Genomic DNA, 22,661 nt, shown 5'->3' on the forward strand with positions numbered 1-22,661 from the left:
TTTATTTCAATAATTCAACAAGAATATGGTGTAAAAGTTAATTTATTTCAATAATTCAAGTAGAATATGGTGTAAAAGTTAATTTATTTCAATAATTCAACTAGAATATGGTGTAAAAGTTAATTCATTTCAATAATTCAACTAGAATATGGTGTAAAAGTTAACTTATTTCAATAATTCAACTAGAATATGGTGTAAAAGTTTGTTTATTTCAATAATTCAACTAGAATATGGTGTAAAAGTTAATTTATTTCAATAATTCAACTAGAATATGGTGTAAAAGTTAACTTATTTCAATAATTCAACTAGAATATGGTGTAAAAGTTAATTTATTTCAATAATTCAACTAGAATATGGTGTAAAAGTTAGTTTATTTCAATAATTCAACTAGAATATGGTGTAAAAGTTCATTTATTTCAATAATTCAACTAGAATATGGTGTAAAAGTTAATTTATTTCAATAATTATACTAGAATATGGTGTAAAAGTTAATTAATTTTAATAATTCAACTAGAATATGGTGTAAAAGTTAATTTATTTCAATAATTCAACTAGAATATGGTGTAAAAGTTAACTTATTTCAATAATTCAACTAGAATAAAGGACAATTCCGTGTTTTACGGGACGGGTGGCGACCCTAAGTGGAGCCGTCAGTCGGACAACAAACAGACAAAACGACTCTGTAGACGAGGAAATCTTTATTTAAAGTGAGCCTCATTTACACAAACGTCTGACTTCGGCAGAATCTTCGTGCATCTTGATGATGGTGAACGTTGAAAAACTTCCGAAAAGTTTGCAAAGTGGCAAACACGAAACGGAACAAAAACATTGTTTTACATTTAAATTTGCTCGGGCGAAAGATGGCGTCTTCGGAGGCCGCAGATCAAAGACTGCAGAGCTTTCTGATTTATTAATTATAAATGAATTTCCGCCGCAAACGCAGACGAAAACAAACAGACTTAAATATGCACTAAAGCCCTTTGATCTCTCCGTCAATCACACGTCGTCAGTTCATCTGATCTTCTGTCACTCACTCCATCTGAAAGTCCTTTGTTAGGCTAATAATAAAACGTGTTTACGCTGTTAACAACGGACGGAAAAGTTCTGCTGGAACTTTTCCTTTGTTGTCATACACAAACATGCTAATTAGCGCGGTTTGATTGATATTTGCTGAAGACAAAGGAGAGCAGACGAACGCCCAAACTGCAAAAACGTGTTTTGAACCGACAGTTGAAGGAAGTTCGTCCCAGTGAAGAACCTTTAACATAGGAAGCTAAGAATGTTAAGAAACAAGAATAAATTAAAGCTGCAAGCAGCGATGAACGGGCCCTCGCGCGTGCAATTTTCACCAATAAAAGTCAAGGACTCAAAACTCCAAGCTCAATGACACCACCAGGACTCTCTATGTCAAATTATTCAAAAGTTATGGCAGAAAGTAGGAACTATCAAATATGGACCAATCAGATGACGGGTGGGCGCGTTTTTTGGCGTCTATCGTCGCCACGGTAACGCTTTTGATTGAGAACAGTAATACGTGGGGTCGCAGGATGGAGACGCACATTTTGATGTATAACACACCTGGGTGCACGTTACAGTTCGGGCCGTATTAATTGCCGAAGAAATGGCATAAATTGCGCCAAAATTACACAATTAATTCAAAATGGCCGACTTCCTGTTCGGTCCGGATTTAAAGTAATTAAACCTTCATATTGTTTAGTTTTGACCTATTTTAAGGATTTGATTTTTTTTGTTTTTTTAATCCTATTTTCTCCTCAGTTATTTTTCTCTTCTTCCGTTTGAAAACAATCCCTTTGTCCGGTTTGTTTCCAGCAGCTCCTGCCTGGCGCCCCCTGCTGGTGGAAACGTGTGTTGCAGGCTATGACGTAAATCTTTGTTAACAGAAATGTTGAAATTTAATATTTATTCTACACGTTTTTACAGCATTGGAAAACGTTCAGAATTTCCATTTTCAAACATTTTTGAAAAAGCTCCAGGAGCCACTAGGGCGGCGCCAAGTAATGGCATGATCATATTGCAATCGTCCAGAATGGCCCAAAGGGCAATGTTACTAGCATTTTGCTAACAAGCTAAAGTCTCAAAAGTCCCACTGCGCACCAGCGGGTGTACAGCATGACCCCGCTCTGATGTGGAAAAAAAAAATCCCCAAAAAATAAAACACGCCTGAAAAACGAGGAAAAACATGAAAATGAAGGCGATATAATAGTATCTAGAAAAGGTTTTCTCTTTTTTCGTCCGTTAATGCGGCCCGAACGAGAACGTGCACCCATGCATGGCATACATCGTTGGATGCGTCTCCATCATGCCCTGATGGGCATTAATTTTCTCAGTAATAGGGGTTACCACGGCAACGCTAGATGCCAAAAAGCAAAAAAAAGGTGAAAATTTGGACGCTTATTGCTCGGCCGAACTTTATCGTAGAGACATCGTTCAAACTTTCAAACACTCGGCCCGATTGGCACTAAAGGACTGTACAACCTCACCATGCTAATTATCACGGTTTTTTCAATTTTTAACCTTCAATTTAAAAAAAAATTCCATTTTATTTTGAACGCTTGTTACTAGGCAACAGTTTATCGTACAGACATCATTACAACATTGACAAACCCGGGACACGTTGTACTACAACATATTTTAGTCTCATCATGCTCGCTATTACGCTTTTTGAGATGCCAAAGGGAAATTGCAAAAAAACAACAGAAGTCACTCTTGTATTAAATTCATTGTTAAACAAACAACATAATGCACCATGTTATTACATTTTCTAGAAAAAAAAGTTGCAAGTGCATTTTATAATAATCTTCTCAAAATGCAATAACAACATTTATTGCAAAATTCGGCTTTATTACAAAATGAAATGAAATTACATTTTGGACGTTTATTACAAAATGCACCGTTATTACAAAATGAGGCTCAACACACCATTCAGGCACAATCTCTGTTCTAAATGCAGGTAAAACTAAGTTTATGTTCTTTTCAAATAAAAATAAAAATAATGCTGTTTTAACCTATATTACGTTGCTCAGGGTTCCCATATTGAATCTGTGGCTACTTATAAATACCTTGTAAATACCTCGGCTTAATATTGGAGGATAACCTTTGTTTTAGATAACATATTGACCAATGACTTAAGAAACTTAAAATCAAAGTTATGTTTTTCTTTAGAAATAGAGAGTTTTTCTTCTAGAGAATACATAAAGATGTTTAAGTGGAAAGTTGATGGACAGAAGAGTCAGAGTCAGCAGGGATTCTGGATCAGGTTCATCGTTTATTTATGAAGAGACTCAGGAACCAGGACCCTCCGCCCACCCTGGGTGGGGTTTTCCTTGGGACATTTGGGATCTGTCCCTTGAGCGGGGGTTATGTCAGGATTTGACATTTCCCCCAGTTTTGGAGTTTCAGTTTTGTCCCTCCTGTTTCCATCTGCCCTGATTGTCGTCACCTGTGTCTCGTTATCCCCTGTTATATCTAGTATTGTCTTTCCCTGCTCCCTGTTGGTCCGTACTGTTTCTACCTCCATGTTTTCCTCGTCTAGTTTTCAGATTCATGTTTTTGGTCGGCCTTTTGATCCTCAGCAGAGTTTTGGTTTGTTTTTGTTTTTGCAAATAAATTTACGTTTTTTCCAACTGCTGCTCTCCTGCGTTTGGGTCCTCAACAAACCACTCCTTGACACATCCATCCCTCCATCCCTCATCTTTCCATCATAGTCCATCTTCCAGGAGAGTTTTTGCTTGTCCCAGTGTCTGGAGGACGTGTCCACCTCTGTGCTTGTCCTGATTGGACGGTTCCCTCACCAGTGAACTGATTGGACGGCTCCCTCCCCAGTCCCTGGCGGCTGATTGGACGGTTCCCTCACCAGTCCCTGAGCAGCAGAGATGGTTTAATCTTCCTCCCAATGGTCAAAGTGTCTCTGACCTCCGTCTCTAAATGAACTCCGGGGACCTTGAAGATGGAGACGGCTGAGAAACAGAAGAGGAAAAGAGACACTGATTATGTTTCCATGCAGTCAAAATTCAGGTTATTGCTAATAACCGGTTACTGAAACATTCGGAATATTCCGTTTCCATGCGTGAGCATTCTTCCTACTCCTTTTTCGAACCTATGTGCATATGAAGATGTTAGTTTATTTTTATTTTTTATATACATGTTCGAAATAAATTAATTAATTAATTCATTCCTTCATTCATTCATTCACCAGACAAGCAGCGTGTACTCACTGTCCCGGAGGTGCATGATGGGAGCAGGGAGGGATCTGAAGTACTGGTGCTCCAGGGCCTGCTGGGCCGAGACCCGGCTCCCCGGAACCAGCTGGAGCATCTGCTGGACCAGGTCCTCCGTCCTGTAGGGCAGCGTCTCTAACCTGGGGACAGACGGACATGAGGACAGAGGACAGACCCCCATCTATATCAGAGGTCGGCAACCCACATCTCTAGCGCCGCCCTAGTGGCTCCTGGAGCTTTTTCACAAATATTTGACCTTTTTTCCTTTTTTTCTTCTTTTTTTTTCTGTATTTCCTTTTTTTCTTCTTTCTTTTTCATTTTTTTCTTTTTTTTCTTCTTTTTTCCCTTTTCTTCCTTTTTCCTTTCCTTTATGATCTCGACATTTTGACTTTTTTTCTCCAAATTTTGGCTTTTTTCTTGGCGGAAATTGATCACAAATTGGAGTCGCCATTGGTGAACCAGAGACTGAAGGCAGACGGAAAATTACTGAGTCTGCCTGTTTTTGCAATATAATTGTTGATTCTATAATCTGACCTTGACAGGGCGGTTTTGGCCGATCGCTCTGGTCACAATCTTCCTGGTGGAATGTAAAGAAGTGACTCTGCCCCCACTAACCCTCCCCTCTCAGAAACATCTGTGGACCTGTTTCAGAACTGACCGAGCCGCCTGATAACATCAAGGACATTGGGTGAGGAGCAGCTCTGGGCGAAGTTCACGGACTCATCGCTACACACACACTTACTGATAACCACACCTCTCTCAACTCAACGCCTTCCCCGGCCCCCCCTCTTATCCAACCCCCCCAACACAGTCAACAGGTTTGAGAGCCGCGCCACTGGCCGCGGTGCTCACTTGGGGTACTGTGCCGGGATCCCCCCGCCCCCCTAAACCAAATCAACTGCTTGGTAGCTTGATAGCTTAACCTGCCATTAGCATGCTATTCACTGGAAATGAGGATGTTTGGACAGATTCAATCAGATTTAATATAACATTGATTGTTATGGTTTAGGACCAAGCTAAAATAGCTAACCGTGATAGCAACAAGGCTAGCTACCAGGCCTGTCGGCCCCGCCCCCTTTTGGAGGACCCTGGATTAGGGCGGAGTCAGCTCCTATCAACGTGGTATCTGTGAAGATGTAGTTACAACAAACGCATGCTGGGTCACAGATTGTGGATTTATCCTCGTCTTTGGGGGTTTTAACTAAAATGTTCACATGAATATTTATATTTCATGTGGGAACTGTGATGGAAACCGTTTTTAAGCGTGATCCCGCCTGTTTCCTGCAGCTTTACAGCATTTGTTTTCCCCCAAAAGGGGGCGTGGCTCTAGCTTCAGCCTGCTTCTTCAAACATTATAACAGCTTTGAAAAGTAACTGTTTGGATGAATTATGCCAAGCTATTGTTAGCTTACCTTTTCCAAACCGTCCTGAACTGCTTCGGCTCAGAGTGACGAAACCGTTCTAAAGAGAAAACAGTAATCTAGTGTTATCATGCTAGGACCATCTGGTACTACAGTTCCCATGATTCCCAGCTGCGTTTTACGTTGGTGGACTGGTGACTCACCTGGTCTGTAACTGGGAATGTTGGTGGACTGGTGACTCACCTGGTCTGTAACTGGGAATGTTGGTGGACTGGAGACTCACCTGGTCTGTAACTGGGAATGTTGGTGAACTGGAGACTCACCTGGTCTGTAACTGGGAATGTTGGTGGACTGGTGACTCACCTGGTCTGTAACTGGGAATGTTGGTGGACTGGAGACTCACCTGGTCTGTAACTGGGAATGTTGGTGGACTGGTGACTCACCTGGTCTATAACTGGGAATGTTGGTGGACTGGTGTCTCACCTGGTCTGTAACTGGGAATGTTGGTGGACTGGAGACTCACCTGGTCTGTAACTGGGAGTGTTGGTGGACTGGTGACTCACCTGGTCTGTAACTGGAATGTTGGTGGACTGGAGACTCACCTGGTCTGTAACTGGGAATGTTGGTGGACTGGTGACTCACCTGGTCTGTAACTGGGAATGTTGGTGAACTGGTGACTCACCTGGTCTGTAACTGGGAATGTTGGTGACTCACCTGGTCTGTAACTGGGAATGTTGGTGGACTGGAGACTCACCTGGTCTGTAACTGGGAATGTTGGTGACTCACCTGGTCTGTAACTGGGAATGTTGGTGGACTGGTGACTCACCTGGTCTGTAACTGGGAATGTTGGTGGACTGGTGACTCACCTGGTCTGTAACTGGGAATGTTGGTGGACTGGAGACTCACCTGGTCTGTAACTGGGAATGTTGGTGGACTGGTGACTCACCTGGTCTGTAACTGGGAATGTTGGTGAACTGGTGACTCACCTGGTCTGTAACTGGGAATGTTGGTGGACTGGTGACTCACCTGGTCTGTAACTGGGAATGTTGGTGGACTGGAGACTCACCTGGTCTGTAACTGGGAATGTTGGTGGACTGGTGACTCACCTGGTCTATAACTGGGAATGTTGGTGGACTGGTGACTCACCTGGTCTGTAACTGGGAATGTTGGTGGACTGGTGACTCACCTGGTCTGTAACTGGGAATGTTGGTGGACAGGTGACTCACCTGGTCTGTAACTGGGAATGTTGGTGGACTGGAGACTCACCTGGTCTGTAACTGGGAATGTTGGTGGACTGGTGACTCACCTGGTCTGTAACTGGGAATGTTGGTGGACTGGTGACTCACCTGGTCTGTAACTGGGAATGTTGGTGGACTGGAGACTCACCTGGTCTGTAACTGGGAATGTTGGTGGACTGGTGACTCACCTGGTCTGTAACTGGGAATGTTGGTGGACTGGTGACTCACCTGGTCTGTAACTGGGAATGTTGGTGGACAGGTGACTCACCTGGTCTGTAACTGGGAATGTTGGTGGACTGGTGACTCACCTGGTCTGTAACTGGGAATGTTGGTGGACTGGTGACTCACCTGGTCTGTAACTGGGAATGTTGGTGGACTGGTGACTCACCTGGTCTGTAACTGGGCAGCTGACTGACTCCGGGCCATGTGTCTTCAGACGGGACGCCCAGAACCTGCAGATTCAGATACTACTGTCAAATACTACAACTACTACGACTACAACCGCCCAGAACCTGCAGATCAGCAATATACTACTGTAGGGCTGTGCGATTAATCGATTTTAAATCGAAATCGGATTTATTAATCAAGACGATTTAAAAAAAAAAAAAAAGGAAGGAAAATCGGAAAATCGGAAAATCGGTTTTCCTTTTTTGCAGCTGGCTGCATTACAGACAGAGCTCGTCTAGTCATCTTTGTTTGGTCAAGAAAATTGTAAATGTTGTCACTTTACTAAACTCAAGGAGGATTTACAGGATCTTTAAGTTGCACTTCATTCCCAAAAGGGAAATTTGTTTGCTATTTTTCTTTAAAAATAAAGATAAAATATTTGAAAAAATTTATTCCATTGTCTCTTGTAGTTTTACCAAAAAAATCGAAATCGAAAATGGGGTTTTCAGAGAAAGAAATCGGGATTTTATTTTTGTCCAAAATCGCCCAGCCCTATACTACTGTCAAATCACAATTACCGACACCTACTACAAACTACTACAACCACTACGACTACCCACAACTACTATGATTGCCCACAAACTCCAACGACTACCCACAAGTACAAACTACCACAACTACTACGACTACCCACAATTACTACGACTTCCCATAACTACCTACAACTACCTTCAACTTCCATGACTATCCACAATTACCGATTATAACTCACAACAACATGATAAAAAACACTAAACATGTACAACTACCCAATGTAATCTTTCACACTATGAACCTACAACTGCAAATAACTACTCACACTTCCTAACAATAACCCACAAGTACCCACTATAACCCATAATTACTCAGTATAACCAACAACTAAACACTTCAACATAAAATTAGCCACTATAACTCATAACTGCCCACTATAAACCACTACTACTCAGTATAACGCACAACTATTCACTATAACTCACAACTATTCACTATAACTCACAACTATTCACTATAACTCACAACTATTCACTATAACTCACAACTATTCACTATAACTCACAACTATTCACTATAACTCACAACTATTCACTATAACTCACAACTATTCACTATAACTCACACTATAACTCACAACTATTCACTATAACTCACAACTATTCACTATAACTCACAACTATTCACTATAACTCACAACTATTCACTATAACTCACAACTATTCACTATAACCCACAACTATTCACTATAACCCACAACTATTCACTATAACTCACAACTATTCACTATAACTCACAACTATTCACTATAACTCACAACTATTCACTATAACTCACAACTATTCACTATAACTCACAACTACTCACTATAACTCACAACTATTCACTATAACTCAGATCTAATTATAACCACCTACAGCTACCAGTGGTGTAAAGTAACGAAGTACAAGTACTTCGTTACTGTACTTAAGTAATATTTTTGAGAATTTGTACTTTTATTGATACTTTCATTTTTCTGTACTTTTACTTTTACTTCGTTACATTTTCAAGGAAAAAATCGTACTTTTAATCCGCTATATTTAAAATTGGACACGTCGTTACTCGCTACAAATTAAAGCCATGAGAACAGCACAGCGGGGGCTGATTTATGGTTCCGCGTAGGTTATGCGGCGACGCGCACCGCCGCGTAACCTACGCCGTCGATTGAACGCAGAACCATAATTCAGGCTGTAGCCTACGGCGTAAGGTGTGCGTCGATTTAACGCGAAACCATGATAAGGCGGACGGGAAGGAAGGGGGGCGCGTGAATATACCGAGAAGGAGCCGCAGCTCCCGGGAGAGTTGCGCCGCAGAGGCGGGCCGGAAGGCCGGAGGAACCGCCGTCGCGTCGAGTACCGATGAGGACTGAAGCCTGAATTATGGTTCCGCGTTAAATCGACGCAGAGCTTCGCCGTAGGGTACGGGCCCTTAATCAGCCTTGAGCGGCAGCCGACACGTGTCCATGCGCACCATTCTTTGATTCCACCCCTTCTAAGGTGGTTTTGGCATTTAAAAGTTCAAAAGTCTCATCCTTTATCAGCTGGGGTTGCTTAATGTTGTCACTGCATATACAGGCTGGGGGTGGACCTGTCAGCGGGGCCAATGGGGTACAGCAGCAGTGATGAGCAAAGGGAGAAATTAAAATGGGGTAATGGAAACAAACACTAAAGGGGTCAGAATAATATCACTATTATTTAGAGTTGTAAGCAAATTCTTGGATTCTTCATTTCTTTGCAATCCTTTTGAAAATAATTTTGTACTTTGAATTTTGTAATTTGTACTTTGTACTTTGTACTTTTGTACTTAAGTACATTTTACACCATGTACTTTTGGTACTTTATTATATTTAAGTTGAGCTACTTTTATACTTTTACTTAAGTCATTTTCTTAATGGGTACCCTTTACTTTTACCAAATTTGTACTTTTACTTAAGTACAATATTTTTGTACTTTTTCCACCTCTGACAGCTACACACTTCAACACACAACTACCCACTATATCTCACACTATAACTCACAATTATTCACTATAACTCACAACTATTCACTTAAACTCACAACTACTCACTATAACTCATAACTATTCCGTATTACTCACAACTATTCACTAAAACTCAACTATTCACTACTATAACAACAACTATAACAGCTCAGTATAAACCACAACTTCCATTAATTTCCCTCTCGGGGTTAGTGAAGTTCTTGAACTAGCCAGTATGAACCCTCAACGTAACCACGACCACCCCAGCCGTGACCTCTGACCTCTGACCCCCCAGCACTGACCGCCCAGATCTTGTGCAGCTGCTCCAGCTCGTCGGAGACTCCTGGGAACGCTGGCGCCCCCTGCAGCATCTCCACGAAGATGCAGCCCGTCCCCCTGATTCAGACACAGCAAAGCTTGTTATCGCTGGGAGGGAATTCATGAAAATCCTGCACTTGGTGACAAGTTTTTGATATTTGGCGTGGTGTTAGGTTTGGACATAAGGTTTTCAAAAACCACCGCAAACAAATTGTGACGCCCCCTAGTGGCCGGGTTGCAGAACATTCAAAATGAATCAATAAGGAGGCAATAGAGGCATTGTAGGTGTGAAGTGAGTTTAAATAAGCTGGTGTTTTTTGTGTGTTATTTTAATAAAATCCTATTTTTTCGCTGTGACTCAGTTCTGAGGTTCTGTTCATCTTAAAACTGAATGAATGAATGAATGAATGAATGAATGAATGAATGAATGAATGAATGAATGAAGCCACTGTTCTAACCCAATGAGATTGATAATACAGTGATAGTGACCTGTCCAATAAACAGAAAACTGCATTCCTTGGGGGTGAAAATAGGAGTCTAGAGCCCTATACAATATGTTTATGGGACTTAAATCTAGAGATATGGAGTTTTTTGGGCAAAAAATGACCTTCAAAATTTTATTCGACCTTCAACATGACCTTTATCTCAGAATTGAATTCCTAGCACCAAAAAATATACATACAATATACAACAACCTAGGACTAAGGGTGCGTCCCAATACTTCCCCTCGTCCTCGTCTTGAATATATATTTTACTTTCATAATATTCACTCGGTGAATGTACATAATCCCTTTTTTGTCCGGAGTACAGGCTGTTAGGTTACGCCGTACTGTACGCCGTGGGCTCCGGACCCATAAATCAGCTCCGGAGCCGGCAGACAGAAATCTCTAAATCTTCGGAGCAAATTTCTTAACAGGCGTAGCTACAACTGATAGATTTCATCTATTAAACCAACATTTATCTTCCTAAATGATTTATTTCAGCCAGCGTAATTTTCAACAGAGCTGCAGGTTTCTCTCCCGGGATGACGGAGCAGCTTGACCCGGCGAACACGTCTGTTCTCCGGCTGCTGCTGCTGTTACCATGGTAACAGCTGCTGCTGCTGTTACCATGGTAACAGCTGCTGCTGCTGTTACCATGGTAACAGCTGCTGCTGCTCCCCGGGGGCGGCGGCTCTTCTCATCTCCGAAAACGTTGAGTCAAATTTCTTAACAGGCGTTATTTGGATAAACTGAGCCCCGGTTGCGGATCTTAACGGTTACTTTTATGCCTGAAAAAATATTAAAACTTAATTAAGTGCCATATTAACAGCGCTACAGCTGAAATTAAAACAGCTTTTGGCTCTCAGCTTCCTGATCAGGGTAGGGATGAAAACGAGGGGGAGTAGGAGAAATGGGACAGGCACCTGGGCCAAGTGCCCTAGATTTCAAGTGCCCTAAAATCTCCCCCTTCTTTTTTAGGGGGTAGGGAAGAAAAGAAGGGCGAGTGAAGAAAAGTAAAGGGAGTATTGAGATTGGGCCTAAGAGAAGCTGAGATATGACCTTTGGTCTTTTCGGCGGGAGCCATTTAGAATTTTCTGCAAACCAGCCACTAGGGGTCGTCACAATTTGTTTGAAACCTTATGTCCCAAACTACCACCATGCCAAATATCAAAAACTTGTCACCAAGTGCACGATCTTTATGATTTTGGACATATTCCCTCCCCGCTATTATGGCAGCCAGCAGGAACAGGAAGTGGCGTCTGGGAACAGGAACAGGAAGTGCTGTCTGGGAGCAGGAACAGGAAGTGGTGTCTGGGAGCAGGACTGACCAGATGTCCAGCGCCGTGGAGTAATCCGTGGAGCCCAGCAGGACGTCGGGGGGGCGATACCACAGCGTCACCACCTCCGACGAGAAGGACTGGCTGGGGACGGACTTGGACCGGGCCAGACCTGAACCACAACCACGCACACATTACTGTTGGATATTTCTGTTAACGTTACAGTTCATAACTCACAACTATTCACTAATAACTCACAACTATTCCTCATAACTCACAACTAAGCTCAGCTTGGCGGGAATTGACCACAAATTCGTCTGTTTGGAGTCGCCATTGATGAACCAGAGACTTAAGGCAGACAGAAAATGACTGGAATCCACCTCTTTTTTCAGTACAATTGTTGATTCTATAATCTGACCTTGACAGAGCAGCCTGGCAGGCCGCTCCAGTCACAATCTCCCTGGTGGAATGTAAACAAGGGACTCTGCCCCCACTGGCCCTCCCCTTCCCAGGACATCTGTGGACCTGTATCAGAACTGTACCCCCCCAGTAAAAACTCACAACTATTCACTATAATTCACATCTATTCACGATAACACAACTATTAACTATAACTCACAACTTTTGACAATAAGTCATAGCTATTCACTATAACTCAATTTATGCCATTTCTTCGGCTGTTTCTTTGCCCGAACTGTAACGTGCACCCAGGTGTGTTATACATCAAAATGTGCGTCACCATCCTGCGAGGATGAGCATTACTTTTCTCAGTCAAAAACGTTACCGTGGCGACGATAAGACGCCAAAAAGCGCGCCCCCCCTTCATCTGATTGGTCCATATTTGATAGTTCCTACTTTCTGCCATAACCTTTGAATGGTTTGACGTAAAGATTCGTGGGTGGTGTCATCGGACTCTGTTTTGAGTCCTTGACCTTTATTGGTGAAAATTGCACGTGCAAGGGCCTGTTCATTGCTGCTTGCAGCTTTAATTATTATTATTATTATTTAGTTAACAGGTTTTCTAGAGGTCGACCCATGTGGGGCTCTATGTGGATGATCCTTCCTTCTTAATGTGGCTGATCATTTAAACTTTGTTCAGATCTGAGGACCCATGGTGTCTAGTTCTGCCCAGGACGAGGCCGATTGCCTCAGAACCGCCAGCGGGGGGCGCTGCTCACCGAAGTCGGCCAGCTTGAGCTCCCCCAGGTAGCTGATGAGCAGGTTCTGGGGCTTCAGGTCTCGGTGGAGGATCCTGCGGCTGTGGATGTAGGTGAGACCTCGCAGCAGCTGGAACATGAAGATCTGCAACAGAAACACGGTCAGCCTCACCTGCAGTTTCCTGCAGAGCTCCTGCTGCCCCCACACCCGTACCTACCCGGACGTTGTGGGAGTGCAGCCCCCCAGGGTGCTGGATCATGTACTGGGCCAGGTCTGTTTGCTGCAAACACAACAAGAACAATTAAAGCTGCAAGCAGTAACACGGGCCCCCGTGCGTGCAATTTTCACCAATAAAAGTCAACGACTCAAAGCTAAGTCCGATGACACCACCCACGAGTCTTTATATCAAACCATTCAAAATTTATTGCAGAAAATAGGAACTATCAAATATCGACCAATCAGAAGAAGGGGCGGGGCTAATTTGCACCAATAAAGGTCAAGGACTCAAAACCAAGTCCGATGACACCACCCACGAGTCTTTATGTCAAACCATTCAAAAGTTATGGCAGAAAGTAGGAACTATCAGATATAGACCAATCAGCTACTAGTATCACTTCCTGTTTAACGTTGAAGTTTAACGCGGCGCCACGGCCACGCCCTTTCACGAAAACTCACCATTTTCATAACTTTTAAACCTTAACGTCTTTTGTGTCTCCTGAGCGAGTTTTTTGTCGAACGGACAATCCTGCTAGGAGGAGTTCGTTAAAGTACGACACGTGAAAATGGCATACATTGCGCCAAAATTACACGATTAATTCAAAATGGCCGACTCCCTGTTCGGTTTCGGCCATGGCGCCAAGAGACTTTTCTTTAAGTTGTGACATGATGCAGGTGTGTACTGATTTTCGTGCATGTACGTCAAACCGTATTGTGGGGCTTGAGGAACAAAGTTTTCTAGGGGGCGCTGTTGAGCCATTAGGCCACGCCCATTAATGCAAACCATTAAATATCACATTTTTCGCATCAAAATTAGCATAGTTGAATATCTCAAAAAACCGTACTAGCTATCATGATGAGACTAAAATATGTTGTAGTACAATCCGGTTTTGTCAATGTTGTAATGATGTCTGTACGATAAACCGTTGCCTAGCGACAAGCGTCCAAAATAAAATTGTTTTTTTTTTTTTAATTGAAAGTTAAATATCGCAAAAACCGCATAAGTAGCATGATGAGGTTGTACGGTCCTTTAGTGCCAATCGGGCCGAGTGTTTGTAAATTTGAACGATGTCTCCACGATAAAGTTCGGCCGAGCAATAAGCGTCTGTATTTTCGCCTTTTTTTTTTGTTTTTGGCATCTAGCGTTGCCACGGTAACACTTTTGACTGAGAAAAGTAACGTCCATCGAGGCACGATGGAGACCCATCCAACGATGTGTGACATGCATGGGTGCACATTGCGGTTCGGGCCGTATTAACGAACGAAAAAAGTATGCGGAATAATAATAACTCAAAATGGCCGACTTCCTGTTGGGTTTGGGCCATGGCTCCAAGAGACTTTTCTTTAAGTTGTGACATGATACAGGTGTGTACCGATTTTCGTGCATGTACGTCAAACCGTATTGTGGGGCTTGAGGCACAAAGTTTTCTAGGGGGCGCTGTTGAGCCGTTAGGCCACGCCCATTAATGCAAACCATTAAATATCAGATTTATCACCAGGCCTGGCTTGGTGCAAAATTTTGAGACTTTTGGGGCACGTTTAGGGGGAAAAAAGGCCCTCATTTTGTCAGAAGAATAATAATAAAGAACAATTCCTACAGATACAATAGGGCCTTCCCACTGTCAGTGCTCGGGCCCTAATAACTATGTCAGGTGGCTGGAACATCAGTATCACCTGTAGGAGACAAATGGGACACGCCCCCCTGAAGCTTTAGCGACCTGGAACGTCACCACGTGGTTGCGTGACGGTAACAAACATCTTCACTTCCACATGATCGCGTTTCTCGGCCGCACTAAAACTCTTCCTCACCACGTATTCGAAGACGAAGGTGAGCGTCTCTCTGGTGTGGACGATGTCGTGCAGCAGGACGATGTTGGCGTGTTTCAGGCGCTTGAGCAGAGAGGCTGCGCACACACACACACACACACACACACGGGTCAGACGGGTGCTGGTCCAGGTCCAGGACTCTGGACTCGGACCTTCACCTTCTCTGATGGCGGTGAACGGGACGCCCTCCTCCGTCTTCATGCGGATCTGCTTCAGCGCCACCAGCTGCCCGTTTATCCTCCACAGAAGAAGAAGTTGCAGTAAACACCAGGTTCAGCTAGTGGTCTGAAGTGAGACCCGACCGGACGGGTTCTGACTAGGGATGCCCCGATACCATTTTTTTCACACAGGGTACGAGTATTTTAATTTGTGTACTTGCCGATACGATACTTCTACGACAAAAATAACTAGGCTAAAAATGCAATGAAAAATGCAATGAATTGGAAGAGATTGCAACAGATAAATTCAATAAAAAAAAATAAAATGAGTGAAATAACTATTTTAAACAATCGCACAATTGAAGCAGCTACGACGATTGGACTCATCCTTTTGCAGAGAGCATGCGCATTAAAAAAAAGACAGAAAAAGTGTCAAAACGTACGTATACAGTAGATAGTATTGGTCTAACGTGCTATATGTAGCCGTTGCTGGCAGCAACAGAAACTCTACAATCATGGAATTGATTAACTGGTCTCTCAGCACAATTGACCAAATTTTTGCGACAAGAAGTCAGGGGGTAAGGGAGCCTCTTGCCCCGATGGGACATTTTTTGCTGGATACACAATGGATTCCTGGAAACATTGGAAACCGTTGTGTTTGGCGATTCTGTCTGTCGAGGACGTTGAAGATGCTTCATAATTGGATTTATGATAGCAGGATTTCTCTTAATTGGAGGAGGGGGATTCCTGGTCTATCGACAAACGCGTAAGTCGTCGACAGCTGTTTTGGCTCTTTCTGAGCTACCAGACGTGGCTGAGGGGATCAGCTCTGCGACCAACACTCAGACTTTAACGCTGGAGGAGCAAAGCCGCAAGCTGGATGTGATTCTTGAACAGAATCGCAGGCTGGCGGCGTCTTTGAGCTCATTGGCAAGATGGATAAGACCTTGGAGAAGTTGGAAGCTCGGCTTGGCGGGAATTGATCACAAATTGGTCTGTTTGGAGTCGCCATTGATGAACCAGAGACTGAAGGCAGACGGAAAATTACTGGAGTCTGTCTGTTTCCTTTCTTTCAATACAATTGTTGATTCTATAATCTGACCTTGAGAGGGCAGCTTGGCCGGCTGCTCCGGTCACAATCTCCCTGGTGGAATGTAAACAAGGTGACTCTGCCCCCACTAACCCTCCCCTCTCCAGGAACATCTGTGGACTTGTTTCAGAACTGTACCGAGCCGTCTGATAACATCAAGGACATTGGCTGAGGAGCAGCTCTGGGGCAAAGTTCACAGACTTACCGCTCTGGGACGAAGTTCACAGACTTACCGCTCACACACACACACACACACTTACTGATAACCACACCACCCTCATCTTCAACGCCTTCCCTGGCCCCCCCTCTTATCAGCCCCCCTGACACGGTCGCCGGGTTCGAGCGCCACGAAGGTCGCGGTTGCTTTTCTGTGCTAAGAGAAAAAAGTTGAGAAAAAAGTCGAAATGTCGAGAAAAAAGTCAACATTTCTGGGAAAAAAGTCGAAATTTCTGGTAAAAAGTCGAAATGTCGAGAAAAAAGTTGAAATTTCAAGAAAAAAGTCGAAATGTTGAATTACAATCTTGAGAAAAAATCGAAACGTCGAGAAAAAAGTCAAAATGTCGAGATTAAAAAGGAAAGGACAAAGGAAGAAAAAAAAGAGGAAAAAAAGGAAAAAAGAAGAAAAAATAAGAAAAAGGGAAAGAGAAAAAAAAAGGAAAAAAAAGGTCAAACATTTGTGAAAAAGCTCCAGGAACCACTAGGGCGGCGCTAAAGAGCATGCGGCTCTAGAGCCGCGGGTTGCCGACCCCTGCCCTAGAGTCACTGACCAGTAACTACAACAACAATGAAGTGTTATCGATGGGTGGTATTGGAGAATTTTTGCGAGTACGAGTTTATGAGAGCAGTATCGGCCCGATACCGATACCAATATCAGTATCGGGGCATCCCTAGTTATAATGTTTGAAGAAGCAGGCTGAAGCTAGAGCTCAAGCAGCCAATCAGACGGGTTCTGACCTGCTGATTCCCTTGTAGACGGAGGCGAAGGCTCCCTCCCCGAGCTTCTCCAGACTCAGGTAGGACCGGGCGGCTCCGAACTCCAGACCGGGTCTCTGGGAACCAAAGGTACAGGTCAGAACCGGGTCACGTGACCAGGTCACAAGCTCTGCCGTAGCGCGGCGGCGGTAGTGGTGGCGGTAGCGGCGGCGGCTGACCCAGGTGAAGGCGTCCTGCGCCGGGTTTCCCCTCAGGGGGTCGCTGTTGCTGCGTCCTCTCTGGACCTTGAACCGCCGGGTCTGCAGGGTGTGGAACCAGTACGGGCTGGACTTGGAGCCGGACCGGTCCGGACCGTCCTGGAACAGGGAGAGACGGGGAAAACCTTAGACCTTAAACCTTAACCCGGGGGACAGAAACCTGAAATGTTTTAGATCCATATTGGACCAAAAACACAAAAAACAAATATGTCTGGAGCCGCAAAAAATGAAAAGTCTCGTATCAGAATTAGAATGAAGGCAACAGCCACCTGGCTGGCGCCCCCTGCTGGTGGAAACGCACAATACATAGAAACACCAGCAAAAATATTTAAACAAATTAAATAAGGATTTAATCCAGATTTAAAGTAATTAAACCTTCATATTGTTTAGTTTTTATATGTTTTAAGGATTTAAAATAATTAAACCTTCATATTGTTGAGGTTTTATACATTTTAAGGATATAAAGTAATTCAATCTTCATATTGTTTAGTTCTTATATATTTTAAGGATTTTTTTTATGTTTTAATTTATTTTTTTGTTAAAATTGTAGTTTTCAATTTGTTAATACGTGAATTATTCAAGTTTAATCCACTTTTCTTGTAATTTTTTTTATTTACGTGTAACAAACAAATTTTAAGTGAAAATCTACTTGAAACAGGTGAAAATTGTTGTTGTTTTTTCCAGTGATGAGTCTTGTTTTTACTGTAATAAGATTTTTTTTACTAAAAATGAAACATTTTAACTAGAAATAAGACAATTATTCTTGTTAAGATTTCGAGTTTTTGCAGTGCAAAGACAATCTAGTGAAACATTGACAGATCTCCTGTACATGAGTCTAAACCAGGATATGCAGCAGCATCTAAAATGTAATTTTCTGAAGGGGGTGGTAACTTCATTAGCTGGTAACTCTGATCCAGCTGACTCTCAGGAAGGTTTAATACCAGAATATTTGGATCTTTACTGAACTTATAAGTTCTGTCCCCTTTAGTGGTTCTGATCTCTTGGTTCCAGCACGTACCTGGTCCTGGTCGGGGGGCAGCGAGGCCCAGCTGCTGCTGATCTTCAGGCTGGTCTCCTGGTGGTCCAGGTCCTGGTCCAGGTCCAGGTCCAGGTCCCGGTCCTTCCTCTCCTCCTCCTCCTCCTCCTCCTCTTCATCCCGGCAGCAGCAGCAGATCCTCCTGCAGCCGGACCAGACCTCCATCTCTGATCCTCTTCCTCCTCTTCCTCCTCTTCCTCATCATAACACTCACATGTTCCAGGAGAGTCCCATGATCCCCGACCCGCCCCTGGAGAACAACCGCTCCTTTCAGAGGAGAAGGGGAGGACAGGAGGCTCTGGTGGAGGAGAGGAGACTCTGCTGCCCCCTAGAGGAGGAGAGGAGACTGTTCCCTTATTTTTCTATTTCTCTGCTTGATAACAAAAGCAACAAAGTTCCAAAAATAAGCCAGAAATTAAAGCTGCAAGCAGCGATGAACGGGCCCTTGTGCGTGCAATTTTCACCAATAAAAGTCAAGGACTAAAAACTAAGTCCAATGACACCACCATGACTCTTTATGTCAAACCATTCAAAAGTTATAGCAGAAGATGGGAACTATCAAATATCAACCAATCAGAAGAAGGGGCGGGGCTAATTTGCACCAATTATGTTCAAGGACTTAAAACCGAGTCCGAGGACACCACCCACGACTCTTTATGTCAAACTATTAAAAACTTATGGCATTATATTATACAAAGATGGTTATTATTATTATTATTATTATTATTATTATTATTATTATTATTATTATTATTATTATTAGTGTTATTATTATGTATAGTATATCTTATTATTAGTATAGGTATCGGATAGGTGAATGGATGAATGAATGGGATGCCTGGGTCTGGGGCCCTCCGTCGTCGGTCGCTGGTCTTGGAGGGCCACTTTCGTGGGGGCGGGTGCGCCTGCCCGCGTCGGCGGCCGGGGCGGCTCTGTCTCTCCGGGCAGGCTGGCCCCCTGCCGGGTGGGGGTCGTTGGCCTGGAGCGTGAGGGCCTCCTGGCCACGTGTCCGGGGGAGGGGCCTCGCAGGCGGTGGGTTGCCTCCCTCCTGCTTCTCCCCTCTGTGGGGTTGCCGGTGGCCTGGGTTCCGGGCTCTTCCGTGTCGGCCTCTGGTTTCGCGGGTGGCGGGGTTGCTCCCCCCCTCCCCCACTATAGATACACTTCAGGTGGAGCTTTGTTTGGTTTATTACACACACACACACACACACACACACACATAGCCACTCAGTCACATACATATACACACACATACACAGCCACACAAACATATACATACACACACACACATAGCCACAAAGACATGTACACACACACGTACGCACACACATACACACACGCACACACACACACACACACACACACACACGCATGATCATATACATACACACACACACACACATAGACATACACACTGGCTTGTTCACCTGCATGCTTGCTCTGTAGTTTTTGGGGTTAGTTAGCGGTAGCCTAGCCTAGCCTAGCTTAGCTCAGACTGCGATCAGATCTCAAGATTTAGGTCGATTGCTGTTATTGTTTTGGTTGGCTCCGTGCCGGTTTCGTGTTTTGTTTGTGGTTTTTTGTTGCAGATTTCCAGTGCTTGATGTGTGTCTCCGTGTGTTCCTGCTTCCTGGATTGGCAGTGGATGTTGTCACCCCCCCCACCCCCCCCCCACCCCCCCCCAAAAAAAAATTAAAATAAATCACTGGGTTTGTATGTGTATATTTATGTATGTGTATGCGTGTATATATATTAAATATAGTAATAATGCAAGTAATGCCCATCGAGGCACGATGGAGACGCATCCAACGATGTGTGACATGCATGGGTGCACGTTGCGGTTCGGGCCGCATTAACGGACGAAAAAAGCGTGCGGAATAATAATAATAATTCAAAATGGCCAACTTCCTGTTGGGTTTGGGCCATGGCTCCAAGAGACTTTTCTTTAAGTTGTGACATGATACAGGTGTGTACCGATGTTCGTGCATGTACGTCAAACCGTATCGTGGGGCTTGAGGAACAAAGTTTTCTAGGGGGCGCTGTTGAGCCGTTAGGACACGCCCATTAATGCAAACCATTAAATATCACATGTTTCACTAGGCCTGGCTTGGTGAAAAATGTGGTGACTTTTGGGCAACGTTTAGGGGGAAAAAAGGCCCTTATTTCGTAGGAAAAATAAAAATAACGGGAATGAAAAAGTTCCTACAGATACAATAGTCTATTACCATCTAGAATTTATTCACATAAACATGTCATTTTCTGAGATCCTTTTACCTCAGTCCCATCAGAGCAGGAACCTCAGAAACAGGTCTGGTTAGGACGGGGTCAAGGGTCACGGCATGGGTCACCGTAAACTAGGGGCCACGCCCCAAAATGTGGGCGTGGCCTGAAGGCAGAGTGACAGGATGTTCCCTTTTTTTCTATTTCTCTGCTCGGCAACAAAAGCAACAAAGTTCCAAAAATAAGCCAGAAATAAAAATAATTACCATCTAGAACAGAGGTCGGCAACCCAAATTGTTGAAAGAGCCGTATTGGACCAAAAACACAAAAAACTAATATGTCTGGAGCCGCAAAAAATGAAAAGTCTTGTATCAGAATTAGAATGAAGGCGAAAGGCGAAATGTCGAGAAAAAAGTCGAAATGTCTAGAAAAGTCAATGTTGAGAACAAAGTCGAAATGTCGAGAAAAAAGACAAAATTTCGAGAAAAAAGTCAATGTCGAGGAAAAAGTCGAAATGTTGAGATTAAAAAAGAAAGAAAAAAGGAAGAAAAAAGAGGGGAAAAAAAGGAGAAAAAGGAAAAAAAAGAAGAATAAAAGAGGAAAAAAGCTCCAGGAGCCACTAGGGCGGCGAGAGGAAAGTCGAAATGTTGAGGAAAAAGTCGAAATCTGGAGATTAAAAAAGAAAGAAAAAAGGAAGAACAAAAAGAGGAAAAAAAGAAGAAAAGGAAAAAAAAAGAAGAAGAAAAAAGGTCAAACATTTCTGAAAAAGCTCCAGGAGCCACTAGGGCGGCGCTAAGGAGCTGCATGCGGCTCTAGAGCCGCGGGTTGCCGACCCCTGATCTAGAACCAGTTTGGCAGTGAAGACAACATGAATTCTGGGTAATATTTGTTAACATCACAAGTTAGCGTGAGCTAAGCTTAAGCAGCTACATGTTGTTTTTGGGTTTTTTTGTTTTACCTGATACCAAGTTTGGTAAAACCCAAAGCATATACAGTATATGCATCTTAATCTTCTCAATCTCTTTAATTCAACGTACGAATTGTTACAGATTACTTTTGTAATCCTGTATTTGACCCGGCCTTGGAACGTTTTGACCGTATAGAAACGTAATTCTGGTCAGTTGTAGTGATGGAAATTAAGTCAGGTTTTTAGGAGAATCGTACTTTGTGAGACAAGCTCCAAATTTTGCATGAACATTGCCTAGTACCTACTTATGCAGAAAAGCCCGTTAGCCACCTGAAAATCCAAGATGGCTGCCGTTTTTCAAGACGGCAGCCATCTTATGAAAGCTAAAACAAGGTCGTCAGTGTAGAACTTGAATTGCTGAACATATTTTAATGATCTCTTTATCCAAATGCATGTGTTTTGGCATAACAAATTCTATGACGTCAATACAAATTAAATATAGCTTCCAGTTTTCAAGATGGTGGGCCAATTTTGACTAATATTATCTGTTTTCTGTTGCAATTCGATCAGAAATTAAGTTTCTAAATTTTAACCGGATTAAAATCTAAAAAAAAACATTTATAAAAAATGTTTATGATGATCGCCGATCTAAGCTCATAATGTGACACGTTGTGAGGTTAAAAAAAACACATAAAAACGGCTTTTGTGGCAGCCATTTTGGAAAACGGCAGCCATATTGTTTTTTTTTGCGTGGCTAACAGGCTTTTTTGAAAAAGTAGACCTAGAACATACTTTGTGCGAAATTTGGCGCTTGTCTCACAAAGTGAACGATCGTTTCACTAATGTGCCTGGCTATTGTGTGAAATAAGACGTGGAGACTCTGCTGCCCCCCAGTGGCCTCCGCCGGAACTGTTCATGAACACAAATGAGGCCTGAAACCTGGTCAACATGCAGCTTTATTAAGTCTGAAACACAGTCTTTATTGTCTCCTGTCAGCAGAGTCCTGGA

General features: G+C 43.3%; 1 protein-coding gene across 1 annotated transcript; it reads right to left on the bottom strand.

The window, feature by feature from the left end:
• Positions 1 to 3,870: 3,870 nt before the first annotated feature.
• Positions 3,871 to 18,731, bottom strand: LOC133425106 (cyclin-dependent kinase 15-like). Its single transcript, XM_061715786.1, has 14 exons — positions 18,684 to 18,731; positions 18,512 to 18,583; positions 17,455 to 17,592; positions 17,258 to 17,352; positions 15,214 to 15,293; positions 15,038 to 15,132; positions 13,230 to 13,292; positions 13,033 to 13,156; positions 11,906 to 12,026; positions 10,080 to 10,173; positions 7,226 to 7,289; positions 5,651 to 5,699; positions 4,236 to 4,378; positions 3,871 to 3,977 (listed from the first exon to the last, which is right to left on the bottom strand). Exons 1-14 carry the CDS (start codon positions 18,729 to 18,731, stop codon positions 3,871 to 3,873), a joined length of 1,293 nt encoding a protein of 430 aa, XP_061571770.1.
• Positions 18,732 to 22,661: the final 3,930 nt, after the last annotated feature.

Source organism: Cololabis saira, chromosome 24 (assembly GCF_033807715.1).
Source record: "Cololabis saira isolate AMF1-May2022 chromosome 24, fColSai1.1, whole genome shotgun sequence".
Classification (NCBI taxonomy): Eukaryota; Metazoa; Chordata; class Actinopteri; order Beloniformes; family Belonidae; genus Cololabis; species Cololabis saira.

Excerpts from the sequence above, each read along its gene's own strand:
- LOC133425106 (XM_061715786.1), bottom strand. The coding sequence starts at position 18,731 with ATGAGGAAGAGGAGGAAGAGGAGGAAGAGGATCAGAGATGGAGGTCTG. Across the intron at positions 13,293-15,037 it reads CCTTCGTCTTCGAATACGTG|CAAACAGACCTGGCCCAGTA; the intron begins GTGAGGAAGAGT and ends TTGTGTTTGCAG. Across the intron at positions 5,700-7,225 it reads GCTGCCCAGTTACAGACCAG|AACGGTTTCGTCACTCTGAG; the intron begins GTGAGTCACCAG and ends TTTTCTCTTTAG.